Source organism: Eublepharis macularius, chromosome 1 (genome assembly GCF_028583425.1).
Source record: "Eublepharis macularius isolate TG4126 chromosome 1, MPM_Emac_v1.0, whole genome shotgun sequence".
NCBI classification, from domain to species: Eukaryota; Metazoa; Chordata; class Lepidosauria; order Squamata; family Eublepharidae; genus Eublepharis; species Eublepharis macularius.
This window is the reverse complement of record NC_072790.1, coordinates 65,045,655-65,065,139: the sequence shown is the minus strand read 5'-3', so window position 1 is coordinate 65,065,139 and position 19,485 is coordinate 65,045,655. Positions and strand designations below refer to the sequence as shown.

General features: G+C 41.7%; 1 protein-coding gene across 1 annotated transcript in view; it reads right to left on the bottom strand.

Annotated features, from left to right (window-relative positions):
* The window catches only part of PRIM2 (DNA primase subunit 2), a 102,721-nt gene that overhangs the window by 78,571 nt on the left and 4,665 nt on the right, over positions 1–19,485 (bottom strand). Inside the window, exons 5-7 of the mRNA XM_054985219.1 lie at positions 17,173–17,293; positions 8,360–8,455; positions 1,114–1,251 (exon numbers count right to left, since the gene is read on the bottom strand). Coding sequence (XP_054841194.1) covers positions 1,114–1,251; positions 8,360–8,455; positions 17,173–17,293 — 355 coding nt within the window. The remainder of the gene's footprint in view (positions 1–1,113; positions 1,252–8,359; positions 8,456–17,172; positions 17,294–19,485) is intronic.

Here is a 19,485-nt window from a genome sequence, read left to right as displayed (position 1 = left end):
CACAGGACAAGGCTGACTTTCGATACAATCTTTCCCATCGTTGCAGATCTTCAATAATACTTGTCCAAACTTTTTGATAGTTATCTTTATATAAATTGTCATTTTGCCCCGTTACATATATACCCAAATATTTGATTAATTTTTTTAGTGACAACACAATCTGTTATTTTTTTCCTCTCTCTTCGGTTTCTGTTAACAACATTATCTTAGCCTTCTTTTTATTCAGTTTATATCTGGAATACAATCCAAATCCGCATTGGTTCCGTTATGTATTTCAGAGAAATGTTTGGTTCTATTACTGATATAACAGGATGCGGAGGGGAAGGTCTGTTCCAGCAAAGCTCACAGATCTGGACAACAGGTGCAAGGAAATAAGTTTCTATAAATACTCTCAGGCATGATCTACAGTTTATCCTCAGTGTTTTCTTCCCCCCCCCAAATGGTAATGGAGACTGCAGCCTAGGATGGGCCCTTCTGGACCTCCAGGCCCCAGTAAAGTGTACGCTTCCCCCCAACTATTTGGAGGCCCTCTTCCTGCTTTCCCATGTTCTGCCCAAAGAGCAAAGGCATAATCATCCCTAAATTTTGCTACATGTACATTTAAATAGAGTCTGTTCTTCAAGTTCTCCATCATAATAACAACACTGGCAAATGTATAGGACAAGTTTTTAAATTACCATTACTATTTCTATCTCTGTCTCTTTTTCAAGTTACTATAAAGTAGATTAGAATAAAAGAAATGTAGTTGTCAATTAGAATTGTATTACTGTTCACAGTTGTGTCTGAAGAAGGGAGCTCTGACTCTCAAAAACTTACACCCTGAAAATCTTACATGTCTCTACAGTGCCATTGGACTCAAATCCTGCTGTTCATAGAAAGTTATTGCAAAGTACTAGCACCACCTCTTATATTATACAACAGTGCTCAGTACTGCTAAATGAAGTGAAGGAGTTTATTTTAAATATTTGAAATACTTCTCAATTGTTGTAAGCTGAGAGCCTATACCCTACTCTAACCAGCTTTCTGCAGGTCAGATACAAGGTTACAATTTATAAATTGAAAATATAAGAGGGTAAAAGTATAGCACAAATTAGAAGGGAAAAAAAGACTTACTGCCAGAGCTTTTGAGAGCTGCGTTCTGTAATTGTTCAAGACAATGGAAATAATATCCTGATGAGGTACATAAGCATAGCCGCCATGAAAGTAAACTCTTCTTACACGAACTAAATCCACTGCATCACAGAAAGGAACCTGAATTTGAAAAGAAGAGGCTGATTTAAATTATAAAGGTCAATTCTGCCTCCGGTTGTACCCCTTATTTAACTGAAATTATTTCAAGTCCTCTCTGAGATGAAACTTATGTTGTCTATTTTCTGCTATAGAGCAATGTTGAACATACTTTTATTCTGAGAAGCCTGAAGTGAAACCCTAGAACTGGTAAGATTGAAGGAAAGGGTCGAGGGAGGTGAAAGATTATTTTTTGGACAAAGAAAAACAGTATTGCACTTACCTGTAACTGTTGTTCATCTAGGTCTTCCATGCAGGCACACATGGAACTGCGCATGAGCAGGCCTGCCAACTTCAGAGATTTTTATAGCTCAATACCACCAGGGGGCACCCTTGCCTCCCAGCATGCATGCGCGGCTGCCTTTCCCACTGAAAATGGCCTCTAGGAGGTGGGGCGCCCCTGCAGTACCCTCAGTCCTCTTTTGCTGCCATGCTCCAAGATAAGTACCAAGAGTGTTAGCGGGGAAGGAGGGAGGGTATGTGTGCCTGCACGGAAGACTTAGATGAACAGTTACAGGCAAGTACAACACTGTTTTTCATCGATGGTCTTCCTGTGCAATCCCACATGGGAGATTACAAAGCTTAAATACCTGGGTGGAGGCATTGAAGTGTCATCACAAGAAGATCGATTGCAGAACCGCTGAATCCACTGCCATCTCTTTCCTGTCTAGGACGTCCAAGGTGTAATGCCTGACAAACATGTCAGCCAAGGCCCACGTCGCTGCCTTGCAGGTATCTTGACGCAGAACACCTCTCAGGAGGGCTTCCAAAGATGTCTGGGACCTAGTAGAATGAGCATGAATCTCCAACGGGCAAAGTAAGTTTGCAGTCTTATAACACAATAAAATTGTCTGAACCACCCAACAAGCCAAAAGTCTGGGGGCTAGTCCTCTTAACCCTTTTTCTGACCCGAGAAACACACAAAAAGGTGGGAATCTACTTTTAAAGGTTTTAAAGGATCCAAATAAAGGATCCAAATAAAAGAGGATCACCCTCCGTACATCTAGTGCGTGGAGAGCCTTCTGCGCTTCCATGGTCTGGTTACGGAAAAAAACAGGTAAAGAGATTTCCTGAGAAAGGTGGAAACTACAAACTACTTTCAGTTAAAAAATCCACTTTAGTCCTAAGAACCACTTTTTCAGCGTGAACCTTCAGGTAAGGGGGTTCACAGCATAACGCAGCTAACTCTCCAACCCTCCGGGCAGAAGTAACGGCCACCAGGAAAACCACCTTCATAGACAGAAAACATAAGGGACATGTGGCTAACGGCTCAAAGGACCTAGACATAAGCCTAGTCAAAACCAGGGGCAGTGACCATTGAGGGACTATAGTTCTGACAGGGGGAAACCAATTGTTCAAGCCCTTCAAAAATAACTTAGACGTACAGTGAGAAAACACCATTTTCCAGTTTATCGGGGGGTGGAAGGCAGAAATCACCGCCAGGTAAACTTTGACAGAAGAATTAGACAGATCCCCCTGTTTAAGTTCCCAAGGAAAATCCAGTATTTCACATAGGGAAGAAGCTAGGGGATCTGAACACCAAGCACTAAACTTGTTCCATTTAATGGTGTAAGACTGGTGGGTAGATAACCGCCTAGCATTCTGTAATATGTGAGTCACTCCCTCAGAGAAGGAGTGTCCTGAATGATCAGCTGTCAGTTTGAGTTTGTCTATTCTGTGGTGTAACACCCCTCTCCAAGACAACAGGTCCGGGGTTATCGGAAAATGGTACATTAGAGTCTGCAACCTCAGGAGTGTGTGGAACCAAGGCTGCCGTGGCCATACGGGGCTATTAGGATGGCCTACGTCCACCTGAATTTTGCTGAGAATGCTGGCCAGAAGTGGAAACGGGGGAAACATGTAGAAGAGGTGATTGGACCACCTGAGTTGAAACACGTCCCCAAGTGACTCATGACCTATGCCACCTCTGAAACAAAAACAGGGAGTCTTGCGGTTCTCCTCGGAAGCAAAGAGGTCGACGTCAGGAAGACCCCACTTGTAAAAACGGGGTAAGTAAGTATCCTGCAGGGACCACTCGTGATTGTCCCCCTGTAGTCTGCTCAAATAATCTGCTACCTCATTGTCCACACCCGGGATATGAACTGCTTGAAGCCACACCGAATGATCTGTGGCCCAATTCCAGATTTTCACAGCTTCCTTGCACAGAGTCATTGACTTCATGCCTCCCATTTGTTTACATAAAACATAGTAGTTGTGTTTTCTGTAAGTATCTGGACAGTCTTGTTCCTTACAGTATCGGCAAATGAAACCAACGCATATAAGACTGCCCTCAATTCCAGAAAGTTGATATACTCGTGACATTCAGAATCATCCCACACGCCATGTGCATAGGACCCCTCACAGTGAGTGCCCCAACCAAGATTGGATGCGTCCATAGTAACAGATACATCCAGTTGTCTGTAACCAAAACTAATACCTTTGTAGAGGTTCGACTGGACCATCCACCAGTCTAGGGAAAGGAGGACCCTCCGGGGAATGCTAAACCTCTTGTCCTGAGAATCCCACTCAGCGAAGAAAACTGAACTAAACCAAAGCTGCAAGGGGCATGTATGCAGCCTTGCTAAAGGTACCACAGCAGTGGTAGAGGCCATATATCCCAACAAGGTCTGAATGAGACGGGCAGGTTGGAATCTGCACTTCTTGAACCTCCTAACCAATGCCTTGACCTTCAGGGCCCTCTTTGAAGGTAAGAAACCCGCGTCCTGGATCCCATCAATAACAGCTCCTATGAACTATAACTCTGGAAGGGGCAAGTTTGGATTTCTTTAGATTATTATTATTTTATTATTTATGTTCTTAAATTTATAGTCCGCCCCCCACAAACAGGTGGGCTCAGGGCGGATCACAACAACTAAAAACACACTATACAATTTATCAGCAGTGACCATTAAAAATATAAATAATGTATATCATTCATTTAAAAACATAATACCACTATATAGATACAACTATAACAATAAAGAGCACAGCAGCACATTAGACATTCACCTATCACCGTCCATAGAGCAGTTTACAGCAACCATATAAAAGATGGGAGGTGACATTGGGCGGGAGGGCACATAATTTCACCCCCCACTGGGGGGGGCACCGCCCAGCATCACCCATATGCCTGGCGGAACAGCTCCACCTTGCAGGCCCGGCAAAATGCCAACAAGTCCTGCCGGGCCCTGGTCTCGCAAGACAGCGTTCTACCAGGCTGGGGCCAGGGCCAAAAACGCCCTGGCCCTGGTCAATGCTAGGCGGGCCTCCCTAGGGCCAGGGATCTTTAACAGATGTTTGTCGCTTGAGCGAAGGGTCCTCTGGGTCTCATATAGGGAGAGGCGGTCCCACAGGTACGACGGTCCCTGTCCACTTAGGGCTTTATAGGTTAATACCAAAACCTTGAACCTGATTTGGTATTCCACTGACAAACAGACCCAATTTAAGGCAAGTGGACAGTGTAGTAGAGATCTGTCTGGTTACATCGTCAGCTGAATGTCCAACAATCAGCCAATTGTCTAAATAGGGAAAAATACAACACCTCTGGACTCTCAGATAGGCTATAACTACTGCCATACATTTGATAAAAACCCGCGAAGCTGTAGATAGCCCAAAGGGGAGCATTCTGTACTGGAAGATACGAGTGCCATAGGTAAAACATAAGAACTTCTTGTGCTCCAGAAAAATTGAAATATGAAAAAAAGCATCCTTTAGGTCTAAGACCGCGAACCAGGACTGTGGAGGTACCAGGGTTAGGACCGCCTGTAAAGTGGTCATTTTAAATTAGCAAACTTGAATAAACTTATTCAAATTACGGAGATCCAGTATAGGCCAGAGGCCCCATCCTTCTTTTCTACCACAAACAAATTGGAGTAAAAACCTAACAGCAAGTACTGATCAGTAACTTCCTCAATAACTCCCTTTTCCAAAAGGGCTGACAGTTCAGCCAATACCCTGGGTTGAGACCCTTTAGCACTAAAAATAGGGAGCCAAAGACATGGTAATCCCAGAAATTCAATTTTATAACCAACTTGAACTATTTGTAAAACCCAAACATCAGAGGTGACATTACACCACTCAGAAAAGTAAGAACGCAGCCTGACCCCAAACATCGGGTCAGGGCCCTGTAATTGTCAAAATTGCTTGTGGGAGTGGGTCTGCTCCTTAGCATGCTGCTGGTGAGCTCCCTACTTGTTTTTGTGACCTTGCTTCTTTCTGGAGAAGGATGAGTGCGGGCTCTGATAGGACCGCTTGGTTTGGCAGGAACACCCCTGGTACGGGTGGAAACGATGTTGGCAACCCCTCGGGAAGGATCTATACTGAGACCTGTTAGGAGGAAGTTGTTGAGGAAGGACTCCATACGAATGCGCCATAAGCCTGCCCTTGCTCTTGTTGGATATATACTCATCCGTATTCTCCGAAAATAAAGTATGTCCTTCAAAAGGGAGGTCCTCAACTTTAGTTTTGGTCTCCATCAGGAGCACTGTAGTTCTCAGCCATGCAAACCTCTGAAGGACAACAGCCAAAAGCAATGACCTCATGGAGGTATCTGTCATATTTCGGCTTGCGTTAATTTGATGGTGGGATAAATGGACCGCTTCTTCCTGGATGACCTTGAGGAAGATTCTCTGGTCCTCAAGCAATTTTGGTACGAAAGTAGCTACTTTATTCCAGAGAAGCAGCTGATAAGCCGCCATCATAGCAACATAGTTGGCAATCTTGACGTTGAAGACCGCAGAAGTGTAGGCCTTCCATCCCATGGCATCTCTATTCCTACTCTCCTTATTGGAGGGGACGGATAGAGACCCCCGCTTGGGTTTGGCCTGCATCTCCTCGGTAACAAGTGATGGAGGTGGATGTAGCAACAAAAACAGGCAAAGGTCATCCCTTGTCCTGTAAAGATTCTCAACCTTCCTGTTGGTGGCAGGAGTGGAGGCTGGCTTCAAATTCAGACCATTCAGAAGCTCCACAAAATCTTCAATCACTGGGAAGGCAACAGCTGGTGTAGATCCTGAATAAATATGCTGCAGGATCTTGTCTTTCGACCTCAGTTCCGTTGATGCCACATCAGTTTCCAAGGATCTAGCCATGCACTGAAATAGCTCATTATATGCACAGAAGTCATCTGTCAGAGAGACCTCCTCTGAAGGACCAATCATTCCCTCCGGTTAATCCGATGGTGGCGTGTCGCTGTACCAAGATTGTCGGGCCCTCTCTTCAAATTCCACTTCAGACAAGCATGGGGTCCGTCTGGAGCCAGCATAAGAGTTCTGAATAATAAGAGCCCTCCCTGTGATAACGATAGGCAGTTGGGTTATCGGTAAGCCAGTGCTCTCTAGAATAGAGGCTGTCCCTCCTGTGGGAGTAAGGGCTTCTCCTATGTCTGGAGCATCCCCTTCCCTCCTGGTACAAACACAAAGACCAGGAGCCTTGACATGGCAATCTAGACCGCCCCGATGGTGTAGGGGGCCTACCTATTAGGATCACATCCTCTTCCATCCAGCTCCTGGAGCGGGAAGAACTGTGGGATGAGGAATGGTCTCCTGAACCCCAACATTTTTTGCTGAGATGTTTGGATCCGACTTCACCTTGAGGTTCAGTAGGTGTGTGAGGTGAGATAACACTCTCCAGAATCACCTTATCGCGTTTCGAAGAGTGATGCTTCTTCCTTTTCTTTTTTCCTAAACCAGGCTCGGATGGTTCCGGAGCAGTCATCGGATCCGAAGCCTTCAAAGCTGAAGAGGACTCATCCCATTGGTTCTGAGGGGAACGTCAGTCTGAGGTATCAATAGGCGCTGAGGGTGTTTTGCTCTGAGGGGTTTTCAGGCCCAAAGTCTTTGAAGTCAAGGAACCATCGTGTTGGGTCCAAGGAGATTGCCGATCCGAGACCATGACTGGAGCCGAAGGCATTCTACTCCTAGGGGTTCTTGTCCCCAACAGGGTTGGATCCGAGGAGGTAGGTGCTGCCGGTTTCAAGGCACTTCGGGCCGACGAAGCGGTCAAATCTGACAGTGGTCAAGACTCCAAATGGGCCGGGGACGAGCAGGAGCATGGTGTCTTCATTCCAGAGGAGCCCGGAACAGGCTGGGTAGAAGAAACAGACACGGCAGGGGTCTTTGCCATGGCCAGTGGATCAGTGGCCGCCATGGTTCATTCCCATGAGGAGGCTTGCAGTCTACCAGCCCATTTTGCTTTGGCTTTCGGGGTGAAGGTGCGGCAGTTTTTGCAAGCCTATGTATTGTGGGTTTCCCCTAAACAATACAGGCAATTAGAGTTGCCGTTTGACTGGGTCATCTTTCTGTTGCAGGATACACATCGTTTAAACAAGGCCTTCTCCGACATAGCTACAGAAAAGGAAACCTTGATCCAAAGAAGAAGAGCAAGCTAGAACCTCTAGAGTTGGCAGCAAAAGAGGACTGAGGGTACTGCGGGGGTGTCCCACCTCCTAGAGGCCGTTTTCAGTGGGAAAGGCAGCCACGCTTGTGCGCTGGAAGGTCAGGGCGCTCCCTAGTGGTTTTGAGCTATAAAATCTCTGAACTTGGCAGGCCTGCACGTGGGCAGTCCCACGTGGGACTGCACAGGAAGACCGTCGATAAACATTTTTTCCAATTTACTTTCCTATAAACTTGTTTATAGGAAACAACAAACAACCTACTTTCCTATAAACTTGTTTAAAGATATGAATCTTCTTTTACCTTGTGAAAATACTTCTATTACCTTGTGAAAATACATATATTAGCAGTTTTTAATTAGTATATAGATGGATTATTTATTTGGTTCATTTTTACCCTGCCTTTTCTTACAGTACATAGTCCTCCCCTCCTCCATTTTATGCTCACAACAATCACGATGTGAGGTAGGTCAAGCTGAAAGAGAAAATGGCTGACTCAAGCCCATCCAATTAAGTTTCTTGGCAAGCAGGGATTTGACACCCGGTCTCCCTGGTCCCAATCCAACATGCTAACCACTCTTACCATACTGGTTCTCAATCACCATTTTAATGCCAAAATTCCAGCTACAGTACAACAGTATCCATTACACTACAGTCATAAGTCTATCTGCTCTCACTCACCTTATAGAAGACCATTTCTCCAACTTTCTTATCAATGAAGCCAGGAGTCGAATTAACTAACTTGTCTGTAATACTGGTCTTTTCAGTTGCATCAATCTGAAATAAAAACAATTGTATTTTTTCTGAAAATGTTTTCTAAGACCATTCACATGGCTCCATGAAAAAAATGCACAGCATCTAAACTAACCCTAACAGAAGCCAGTTGTACTTGCAAAGAAAAATTAGCAAGAGAATTAAAAAAAGAAGTTAGGCACAAATGAAAGTGAGAATGCCCATCTGAATTTGTTAAATGGAACAAGAAATGCTAAGAAACATTAATGGGAACATTATTAGAAATGATGCTTTATTTTCACAGTCTCAATGATTTTTGGGTACTAAAGAAACTGAACTTATCTTCCCTGTGGATACTTCTGTAATGCAAGATTAACATTATAAAAGAGCTTTATGCTCAACGTAAGTTGAGAGCTACACATTTGAACTGAGAAAAGAGTACAGCATCTTTGTCCTTAAAAGGTTCTTTCCACAGCTTTTTCCTCAAGCCTCCAGAATGACTGTTAAGGCCAAATTACAGCAACAGTTCATGTACAGATATAAGAATAAGAGTTTGTCACAGGGATAAACACTTCTAAGTGTAACAACAAAGAAATCAGTCTTTGCCATATTCCTTGTACATTTTCCGCAATCATTTCCTAGTGGACCATGATAAACTTCAAATTACTTTTCAATAATATGGCTGCTGAAAACATGCTTCTTTCACTGCTTCAACTCCCTAACAGTAGCAGCCCTTCCTCTTTTAAAAAAGAAAACTCTAAACATTATTCTAACACACTTTTCCATTTTGTAGTAATTTGGTTTGTTGGCATCAGTTAACTAACTTTAGACTAGAAAGTATTAAGCTTCACAAAACTGGCACACATACATGAAAGAAACCCACTGATATTGAATGGTGCAAGAAGACAGATTAGCATTCTGCCTCCAAGCAATGGATACTACAAGTAGCAGCTAGGGACAAGTCAAGGAACAGGCTTTCCACAGCAGCAGCCTAATAAACTGCACTCAATTTCATAGAAGACAGAAAATTGACTGATTTTTTCCCATGTAAGCCATGAGCTTTCCTGCAGCAATAAAATCAGACATTTAGTGCTATGTTTTTGGTATATAACTGAACCAAGCCTACATGTGATTCAGAAATTCAACAGCAAGGTAGCCAGGAGCAGTCTTAGTGATTCTAGGACCCTGGGCAAAAATCCCAAATGAAACCCCAGAATCACTGCCACTCCTCCATCAGCCCCCTCTGCTGAAGACAAGCAAGGGGGTTGCCCTCACCCTGTGTGAGCTGGGTGGGAGCCCCCTCTGCCGCTGGAAGTCAGCGGCCTGAGTCCCTAATGAGACATGTGAAAGCGGCAGCAGAAACCTGCTGCTTTTTCTTTTTCCCCCTCCTTCAGGGGACAAGGAAATGGTCAGTTGGTTCCCTCCCCCCAAATACAGAGCCCCTGTTGCTCATTGGCTAAGACCTCCCATGAAGGTAATGTTATCCCTGAATGATACCATAAGAAGGTTGAAAACATCACTGCATTTATCCCCAAACTGCCACACAGATTACATGGGGGTCCTCAATATGGTGGCTATGGGCACAATGGCACCCACTGACAACTTTCCTGCCACCTGCCACTGGAGATTTGATTGGCTGTGCAGATTTTTAAGAAAACCTTGCTTGGGCAGTGGCTACCATCATAGCACTAGGATCTTCACTGTGTGATTAAAGGTAAGCTGTTTGCATGCAAGAAAATATTTTTTTAACCAATATGTTTATTTTTTAAGAAATCCTGTTAAACAGAGCTTCTGCCTTAAATGTCAAAGAGCAACTATTAGAGTTGTGCATAACCTCACTCCCTGATGTTTTGTGGTTGATCCTGCCTCCTGCAGCAGCTATTTTGTGGCTGTGTCCACCACCCACATTAGAATTCCAAAGGTGCCTACAGGCTCAAAAAGGTTGGAAACCCCTGGATTACGTCTTTCTGGTTTTATCATTACAATGACCGCATGATGTTGAAATGACAACTATGTTAAAATAACCACCTTCGGACACCCAGCAGGCATCACAGTGGAGTAGATATCTGGGCTACCCATGTGGAAAACTATCCACTGCTGCCAAAGAATCACTAACTTTTTAAAAAGCAGCATTGTATGCAGGTATGATGCAAAATGCATAGTTCAGTTTTATTCTACATCCCCCCCTTTCCCTTTGAGAATATTTAACTTGAAAAAAGCGGAAAGGTGGCATAGTATAGCCCAATACTGTCAGACCTCAGAAGCTAAGCAGGGTTGGTACTTGGATGGGGGACCCACCAGGAAGACTGCAGAGGAAGACAATGGCAAACCACCTGTGCTTCTCACTTGCCTTGAAAACCTCCTTGCTGGGCTCACCATAAGTTTGTTGCAACTTCACAGAACATACATACATACATAATTTGAAAAAAACACAAATCTTCTAGGGAAAAAGTACAAGAACAGAACCCCTGTAAGAGATTTATATTGGATTCTTCTCACCATTTCTAGACTCTTGGGCAAACTGCTCTGAATCATGAGTACATTTCATTCAAAACATTAAGCTCCTGAATCATGGCCATACAAGCCACATTACAAACTTGATACAGTTTTATTGTAAGTAATAAAAACTATCTTGGAAGGGTCCATTGAGCATTCTGTTGATAATCAGCATCTGGGTCTAATCAAACTGAAGCAATTAACAAATTAAAACCCTTAATTAGCATTTTGTGTATCCTGTCTCAAATTGCTTTTCATTTATGGAAGTAATAACAAGTTATTCTTCAATCACATTTATTACTTTGTTTTTACAAATTTGTGGAAGCCAACACCAAACACACCATATGTGCCAAAACCAACACATAAACATGGAGTTCTTGAAGCAAACTTCACAAAGTTGCTCTGTGGATAAGATAGGCACAACTCTCAAACAGGCAAAAACAGATTATCAGAAAATTAGTAAGAGACACATGTATGCAAAGCAGATACATGTTCTTGTTCTTACAGAAAGTTTCTAAGCCACATATGGGAAGATAAACTACTAGTCCACAGAAAAGGATCACAGAACATGTGTCCATCCCATAAGGACAGCCAACCTTTTCCAGTATCCAAATAGCAAAACTGATTACTCATTTACTTTTACTGAACTTCAGATGGAACTAAGAGAAATTAATCCATAAATCTAAAATGTCTAAAGATGGATTAGTTTCTTCCTCTCTTAATCATCACAGTTAGGGTATTCCAATCATGACAGCAGGAAAATTAGGCCACCCACAGAAAAGATAGGGAGTACGCTCTACGAATGTGACTTTAGCATACAAAGAAAAAGAAAGGGCGGAATAATGGCCAGGTGAAGCACTAAATACATTAACAGCTGAGGGTTAAAGGCAAGGAGGAAGGGTAGAAATTAGCCTGCATAAATCCCTGAAATTTTACACAATCCTGGAGAGGGAGTTTGGGAGCAGATTTCCAAGCTGTCCCTATCACCACCTGACCCATAATTCCCTCCAGGCTCACAGCTTGTGTTGCCAGATAGAGCAAACACTTCAAGGGTCATCCTTTTACCAAAAGATTCTTCTTTCATATCTGACTTAAAAATTTGACCTACAGAGTCTTTCTTTCCAAGACTGTTCCTTAATAAAACTGAACTTGTAACAATGGCAGAACACAGAAAAGTAGATGGTAACCGTTACAGTGCACAGCGCATGAACACTGAATTACTTTGTTTCACCATTTCAACATGTTAAAAAAGAGCAGGTCCATTACTTAGACATAATCTAAGCTTGGTTCTAAATTTCTTATTGGGGTCAAATCAGAACTGATGGAAGAAATCTATAGTAGGATCTCTCATGTGGCTCCTTTGAAGATGACAAATAGGTTTATTGGGCTAGGAGATGTTTAACCCTTTCCTCTTATCATTTTTACATGATCTAAACAGCCGCTTAATAACTGATATTTATAGGAGGAACACCACTTATACCTAGTTCTATGCGAGATAACGGCAGGTTGGAAGGGGAAAATAAATCACGGAAAAGGCACAGGTAGAAACGGTTAAACACAACACACCGCATCAAAGCAGCCACATAGAGTTTCCAACTAACAAAAAAAGACCCCTGGATCACTGATCTCTTGCACAACATTTAGATAGGTCCGTAAAACACAGGAACACATTTCAAAGCCCTTTTAAAAAACATTTGGACATAACTCAGCCCTACTCATGTGTCCATCTTTTTTAGGGCTGCCAGCTTTAGTCCATTAACTGGTAAAGATCAAGGAAGGCATTAATAGTTATTACAAAATTCTCATTAATAAATTGCATTGTTATTTGCAAGAGTTTCAGGTTTCCAACTCTGAAGTTTAGGTATGTTCCTCAGAAAGAGGGCTCCTCTCTTCTATGTACGACTTCTAAGAACTCTCTGGGTAGATAACTACGTTGTATTTATTGCTGGCCTTCCTTTTAATGGTTCTCTTCTCCTTTCTCTAAAATATAGTGATGAATGGGAAACTTTCATGGAGGAAGAGTCTCAAAGGGATACTCCTTGATTCAAAGCCAGACAGAACCTTGGTACTCAGCAAGTGGTGTTTGCCATTATTGAAGAATAAAACCAGATTAACAGAAGGGATAATCCAATTGCCTTTAATCAACCTGGCATTCCTGACTGGGTTTGGGAAGATATTTAAGTCACTGATACCAAGCATACCTACATGAATGCTGGACTGTGGTCATACATATATCTGTAACACCATTACCTGGCCACCTTGCTACTACTTTGTAAAAGAAACATGCTAATAAGATCACAGCTAATGCAAGCTCCAACACAGTTGTAGCAGCACCGAGACCGTGAGATTAATAAGAACTCACATTTTCTCCTGATGATACTTCATGATGACTGATATTTTGTCTGAGTTCCTTTTATATTTCCTACTTCAGCGTTATCACCTCTTTGGGCTCATTTTGTCAGTTCGGGCCCCATACAGCTTTGATGTACCCCCTAAGTTCTATGCACATGGCCAAAATATCTAAGTTCAGTCTTCAAATTGCTTCCCATACTCTTTTGTGTTCTGCATGGTGAAAGGTTGCAGCTGCTGCAGAACTGATTTTTCCCCAGGTTTTCTCTCTGCGCATACCCCAATGTTTTGTTTTACAGCTTTTTTGAAGTGTAGAATTTTTGTGTGTATGTAAGTCCTGGCCCTGCCTTTTGTTTTCTGCTTTATTCCCTTGCATCCTGAATAGTTGATTCTTCCCCCACCACTTTGGGCCCTCATCCTTTTTAAAAAAGTCATTATTGTTTGTTGTGTGTTGTGCACGCACACTATCCTCAACAGTAATCGTCATGTGCAGGAATCTCTGTGAGTTTCATGTATTTTTAATCCAGTTTTTTCCCACTTTTTGAAAACATCTCAATGATACAATATTGTTGTGTTTTTAAAAAAGTTTTTAAAATCCTGCTTAATATTTTAAACTTTCCCTCCAGAATGCTTCAGCCAATCAACACAAAAATCTGGAGCTCAAACAGAGTGAGGCAGAGATTAATCACAACCCCTTCTACTGTCCAAACGTTACAATGTTGTAATGCATGCACAAAAAAAACCCACACTGATGAAACCACTGGCGACATCTTCCCCCAGAAAGGACGCAGCAGAAAGGGAGCATTTTTCCAACTGCAGAAATAAAAACCAGACACCACTTTGGTTTGATTCCATCAAGTGTGGAATTAATAATAAATAATAATAACATTCGATTTATATACCACTCTTCAAGACAACTCAGCACCCACTCAGAGCAATTTAGAAAGTATGTTATTATCCCCACAACAAAACACCCTGTGAGGTAGGTGGGGCTGAGAGAGCTCTGGGAAGCTGTGACTGACCCAAGGTCACCTAGCTGGCTTCAAGCGGAGGAGCGGAGAATCAAACCCGGTTCTCCAGATTAGAGTCCCACACTCTTAACCACTACACTAAAGAAGCCTAAAGCTGATCTGATCATCTTGGGCATGCAGAAAAGGCCCCAGTAGTGGAAATGAATATATCTTGCCCCTGTTAAGGGAGTGAGGACAGTCAGTTGGATCCAGCCTAAACTGGCAATTTTCATTGAAGATTCCCCTCCCCTTGTTCCATTGCATATGCCCCTCATGTTACTCTGTGACATGGCTCAACCAGAACTCTCCACTGTGAACTCTAATAGATTTTCTCGGATCTGTGACAAGCATAATATTCTTGGCAGAGACTTGGATATGTGTGCGAATCAAGGTCTAGATGTCTGCCTAAAAACCAAAGCCCCCTAGCTAATTGGGACTGCATTCTTTAGCGGAACAAGTGGAGTCAAAGTAATGTAGCTATGTTATTGAAAGCTGTTTCTTTTGCCTATAAAAGGAGAAACACGGATGGATGCAAAGGAACTCAAACTTGCTTGCCATCCCCAACCATACTTGTCACTTTTTTTTACTGTTGTATTCCAATAAAAATTAGGAAACGAATACATTGTCCGGAACCCAATTTTTTTGTCAGAGAACATCTCTTCTTTTGGTGGATAAAGGTTTTTCAGCAGGTCCAGATTTAACTAGCGTGTCCTTAGTCCTGACTCTGGAGCCTCCCTGAAAATGATGTGTCTACAGCAATTCCTCACGATTCATCGACAAAAGTGGACTATAAATAACATAATAACATAATTCGATTTATATACCGCCCTTCAGGACAATTTAACACCCACTCAGAGTGATTTACAAAGTATGTTATTACTATCCCCATAACAATCACCCTTTGAGGTGAGTGAGGCTGAGAGAGCTCTGGAAGAGCTGTGATTGACCCAAGGTCACTTAGTTGGCTTCAAGCAGAGGAGTGGGGAATCAAACCCACCACACAATAAATAAATAAATAAATAAATAAATAAATAAATAAATAAATAAATAAATAAAGTAATAAAGTAATCTATCCTCCAGATACAGCATTTCATGGAGATCATTGGGCTAAACTGGGAGGGGAGAGGCAGGAAAGTCCATCAGGACTTAATAAACTCATATCTAAAGAGAGTAGTCTGCTCCCTTATTTAATATATCTCATCTGAAATTTGGAAACCGAATGATCAATACATTAAAGGTAAAGGAAGGAGAGCAATACAAAAGGGAAGCTGGCAGCATTACCCCAACCTTTAGCAGAGACATCATATCAAGTTTTTAAAAGCTTCATATAAACGAGAACAAACTTTAACTAGTCTATGTATTATTTTAAGATAAGTCTACTAGCTTCACACAAAAGGATAGTGAAGTTCAAAAGGAAAAGCTGCACTAGGGGTTTTTTTTTCATTCCTTTGGGATGATAGAAATTGTATTATGTCAAAGGCTTTGAACTGCAGCCTTTCACAGATTGTTCATCAGGTTGTCTGCTAATGGAGCTTTGACCTTTTCTTAGGAAACAAAAGTGTAGCTGAAGAGAAGCCTCCGTACAAATCTTGTTAACCTTTGCCATTCACTCGTACCATACTATAATAACTTTGTCAGCCACACTGACCTTCAAACCATTTTAACCCAGCCCCTTCATATATTCTTTCTTCAGAACTAATACAAAGCCTGAAAATGTAGTCAAACTGCTCCTTCTTACAGTGGCACACAAGGGTTATCAGCGCTCAACTCTAACTGCATCTCTCTTGTTCAGTCACTCACTGGGAAAATGGCCAGTGTAAGTATTATCTACACTTCCAATGTATTGTTTTTTAAAAAGAACTGTACAGGGCCTCAATAAGCTTTAATATCAAACCAAATGCCTAGCATACAAGAAAACCAGATAGAACAAGCTTTTGTATGTGAAATTAACCATAAGTAAGTATTTGGGGAAGTGTCCAAACAGAAGCTGTTTAACCTGAACTAAGGAAACAGAAACAGACCCAAATGCCATTTAGCAGCATTATCTGTTCCCACGCAGCTCAGATCAAACAGCAAACTGAAAAATATTCACTATAGTAAATAATGAACTTTATTTACTGTTGATCAATAAAAGTAAAATCATTGTAATTTTATCAATCAACAAATTGGTAATGCGGGAAGAAGTATTCAAGATATGCATCTTAACAATGTCTAGAGAAATCTAAAATGTTAGCTGCCTATCAATGCAGCAAACTAGTAAAAGCCAAGGGGACGGCAAGATACACCATCCTCCAGAGGCTCCTCATTGTAACGCTGAAGTTTAGAACCCAATTCACATGTGAGGTAAGGTATCTAATCAATTGATAAATCTTGAATGAAGTCAAAGAGTTGTTAGCATGTATTTTATAACTAAGGTATAAAAGACGACAGACAAAAATAAAAACCTGCTTCAAAGGAAAAATGCTCCCACTTGCTTTGGTCCAATTTGGTGTTCTGCTACCCCAGGCCACATTTATTTAAAAAATTTATATTCTGCTAATCCAGAGACTTGCTCAAGAGACAACACTCACAGAGAAACCCAAGCCAGGGGCTAGATTTGGTTACATGTTTGAACATATGTTCTGACAGTAGTATACTTCTTTGTCTCTACATGGCTTAGCTCTGTCTTGGCTGTTTTTGGTACCCGGGACAGCCACTTTGAGGACGCTTAAGACCCATCATGTAGCATTGCTAGAGACCAAATTGGATTTCTATTCACATGTTCTGTTGTAGTTTAACCACTTATCAGCAAGCAGAAATTACACCTGGGTGGGGCCATTACATACTTGAAACCATTCATCCACATTCTGTTGCCATATATTTTCATTAAAGGTCTTAGGTTTTTTTTTAAAGATTGGAAATACTTACAGCATCATATGCCAAATTAACATATTCAAGGAATTTTCCAACCAACTGGTCATTTAACTGATGGAATCTGTAGCGGAAGAGGTCCATTTCTTGTTGGATAAACCACCGTCTGAGATCTTCCCTAGAGTAGAACATTTAACACATGTTGAAACATGTTAACTAAGCAAATGTGGTTTTAAAGGCATGTGGTTGGATCCAGAAGGGATCGTTCAGTTCACAAAGGAGTCTTCTGTTCATGGAACAAGTCTATGCATTCATTCCTCAGTGAACAGAAGGGCACCTTCAAATGAAGCAAGTGTTATAGTTACCTAAATATCAGTCCTTTGAAAAACTAAGCATAAACTAAGGACAGGTTTCTATTCTTGGAACAATGTTTGTTACTCAATTTGTTTCTGCCTTAAACAAATTATTTTGAGTATTCTTTTTTAATGGCATTCACCTCTCTGATGCTTTATGTAGCTGATCCAAAGGAGTCTCCTCCATTCCATCGTAAATGATTCCTAGAGTTAATGAGATGGGTCTTCCAGCTCTATGACCCTATGAACTCTAAAAGCACTGAAGTTTGGAAGAGAAATGGGTCCTCTATGCCAAATATCTCTGTCAAAAGAGAGATACTAGGAACTCTTCTGTCTCCCTTAGTTCAGTCCTCGTAGTGCTGAGTTCACAACAGATCATGACACCAAAACAAATTTGATGCACTGAGATGTCAATGCACCTTAAACACCTTTTTTTACTTCACCCACTCAGATCCAACCATTAGTGCCCGTTTTCCGTATTATTTTCAAGCTCCTGATAATTATTATGTTTTAAATGTAATACTAATACCCCTTCCATTAACTTATTCTGCTCCCAATTCCTTAGGGTTCACCAATTTCACTTACTGGAAAAAAACCCTACATAACATATCAAATGCTGTAAATTATTTTAAAGAAGACTTTGTTTTCCTCAATTGCGCAAGTATTGTATAATAAACGGGAACGTGAATAAAACTTCAGCTTTAGCTTTAAGGTAAGCACATCCATATATATTAAATGAGACAAACAGCTTGAATAGTCATACATGGACAAATATTCTGTCTTCTCATAGTGGACAGATGATGACTATCTGCAGTAAAAAAAATCCTGAATGAAAAACTTCTGTGAATAAGAGCAAAGGCTGACAATGCAATCTTTTTCCTCTTGGTGGCACTATTAAACCACTAAAAATCTAAAAGAGAAACAGTTTTAATTTTATTTAACACTCTACCACATTCCTTCAAGAATAATTCCTTATGTATCAAACTTGAAATCTTCCTCAAGCAGAAGGCAGTATATTTATAGTAGTTTATTTTAAAAATTCAGATTATCTACATTTGCACAGACCCCAGCAATAAATCCCAAAGATTGCGCAGTTACTAAGAATTAAACTATTACAAACTCGCTATTTCAGAAAACACAATGTCAGAAAGATTTTTAATAGAACAGCCACTCTCCTGGCTTTCGGGAAGGCCAGCCTTCTTATGAGGTCTGTGTGCATCTCTACAGAGGAGTGATTTATTATTTATTTTATATAAAACATTTGTATGCCATCTTTCTGCCCAACATAGGCCCAAGGTAGCAATCAATTAAAATAATGTTTAAAATACTAAAATGTATATTTAAAACAAATAAAACACATAAACAAACAGACACACTAACAAGGAGGCGGGCCAATAAGAATTATTGAGGAAATGCCATACAAAAAGGGCTTTATTTGCTGGAGGAAAATAACAACACAGGGAGACAAATCTCCCTGGAAAGGGAGTTCCAGAGTCTGGGCACCATAACCAAGAAAGCCCTTTCTTGGGTTAGCACATGTCCAAAAGTGGCATTCAAAGCACGTACTCTGGAAATGACCAGAGTGGTCAAGTGGATTCCTGTGGGAGTAGGCAGGCCTTGAAATATGCCCCAAGCTGTATAGATCAATACCAGCACTTTGAACTGGCCCCAGAAACCACCTGGGAACCAGGGTAGGTGAGACAAGACTGGAGCGATGTGGTCCTTATGACTCACCCTGGTCAGCATTCTGGCCACAGTATTCTGTACCAACTGCACTTCCAGACACTCTTCAAGGGCAGCCACACAAACAGCACACTGCAGTAGTCTAATCTAGATATTACAAGGGCATGCAGTACAGTTCCAATAACTTCCCCACCCCCCAGGAAGGGCTGCATCAGGTTCAGCAGCTGAAGTTGGTGAAAGGCACCCCTGGCCACTGCTGCCACCCACTTATCCAATCAGAGACCCAGGTCCAGCAGCACCTCCAAGCTATAAACCTACACCTTTAGGATACATG